Source organism: Myotis brandtii, unplaced genomic scaffold (assembly GCF_000412655.1).
Source record: "Myotis brandtii unplaced genomic scaffold, ASM41265v1 C41925098, whole genome shotgun sequence".
NCBI lineage: Eukaryota > Metazoa > Chordata > Mammalia > Chiroptera > Vespertilionidae > Myotis > Myotis brandtii.
The window spans coordinates 1-932 of record NW_005313421.1 but is presented as its reverse complement, the minus strand read 5'-3'; the positions used below and the strand labels follow the sequence as shown (position 1 = coordinate 932).

The window sequence follows — 932 nt, the reverse complement described above, 5'->3', positions numbered from 1 at the left end:
AAAAATATGTGTAGATAAAAGTTAAACAACATCCCCTACCAGTCATTTCTTCACCTTTGTGCCCGAGTGTGAGGAGTTGCTAGCCACGTGTGGTGTGGACTAAACCAAGTGTCCCTAATATAACCAAACGAAAGTGATGCTCAGGTCTTCTGAACTGGCTCCCATTTGTCTTCTTTACGTTCACAGCTATTTCTTCTAGAGGAAATGAGAGAGAGAAAGTATGATGGGTATGCTCGAGTGATACAGAAATCCTGGAGGAAGTTCGTGGCCCGGAAGAAATACGTCCAAATGAGGGAAGAAGGTATTTCCGTCAGTTTGTTTCGTGCGTTTGACAAACCTCAAGAATAAGTTTGAGCTTAGATGACATTACAAGTTTTTGTCCTTTGCATGTCATATGTTGTGTGTGAAAAATCTTGCATCCCTTCAGAGTTTGTCTGTGTGACTGTTTCCCTCCTTTTTCCGGGGGCCTGACCCTCCTCCCTTCTCTGCCTTCATGGACTTGCAGCCTCAGACCTCCTGCTGAACAAGAAGGAGAGGAGGAGAAACAGCATCAACAGGAACTTCATCGGGGATTACATCGGGATGGAGGAGCACCCAGAGCTCCAGCAGTTCGTGGGCAAGAGAGAGAAGATCGATTTCGCAGACACAGTGACCAAGTACGACAGGAGGTTCAAGGTACACACTGGCTGCCCGCCCCTCCCCCCCCCCCAACTCCCAGAGTCACCAAGCGGATCCCTTAGTTGTAAAACTAACTCATCATTTTGCTTTTCTTATTACCAATACAGAACATGCTTGTTGTAGAAAAATTTAGAAAATACAGAGAAGCCAAAAGAAAAATAGCTACCTATATCCAGAAACAGTGTTAACATTTTGTGTATATCCTTTAGAACTTTTTTATACAGACATATTTCTGAATATTTTGTTTTATAAAA

The 932-nt window shown here is 43.3% G+C and overlaps 1 protein-coding gene across 1 annotated transcript; it reads left to right on the top strand.

Moving 5' to 3' along the window:
* Positions 1-186: 186 nt before the first annotated feature.
* On the top strand, positions 187-688 carry LOC102257837 (unconventional myosin-Ie-like; the record flags this gene model as incomplete). The annotated part of the gene is made up of 2 exons (XM_005852869.2): positions 187-301; positions 506-688. Coding segments are annotated over 2 exons (298 nt in total), but the record flags the coding sequence as incomplete, so codon positions are not given.
* Positions 689-932: the final 244 nt, after the last annotated feature.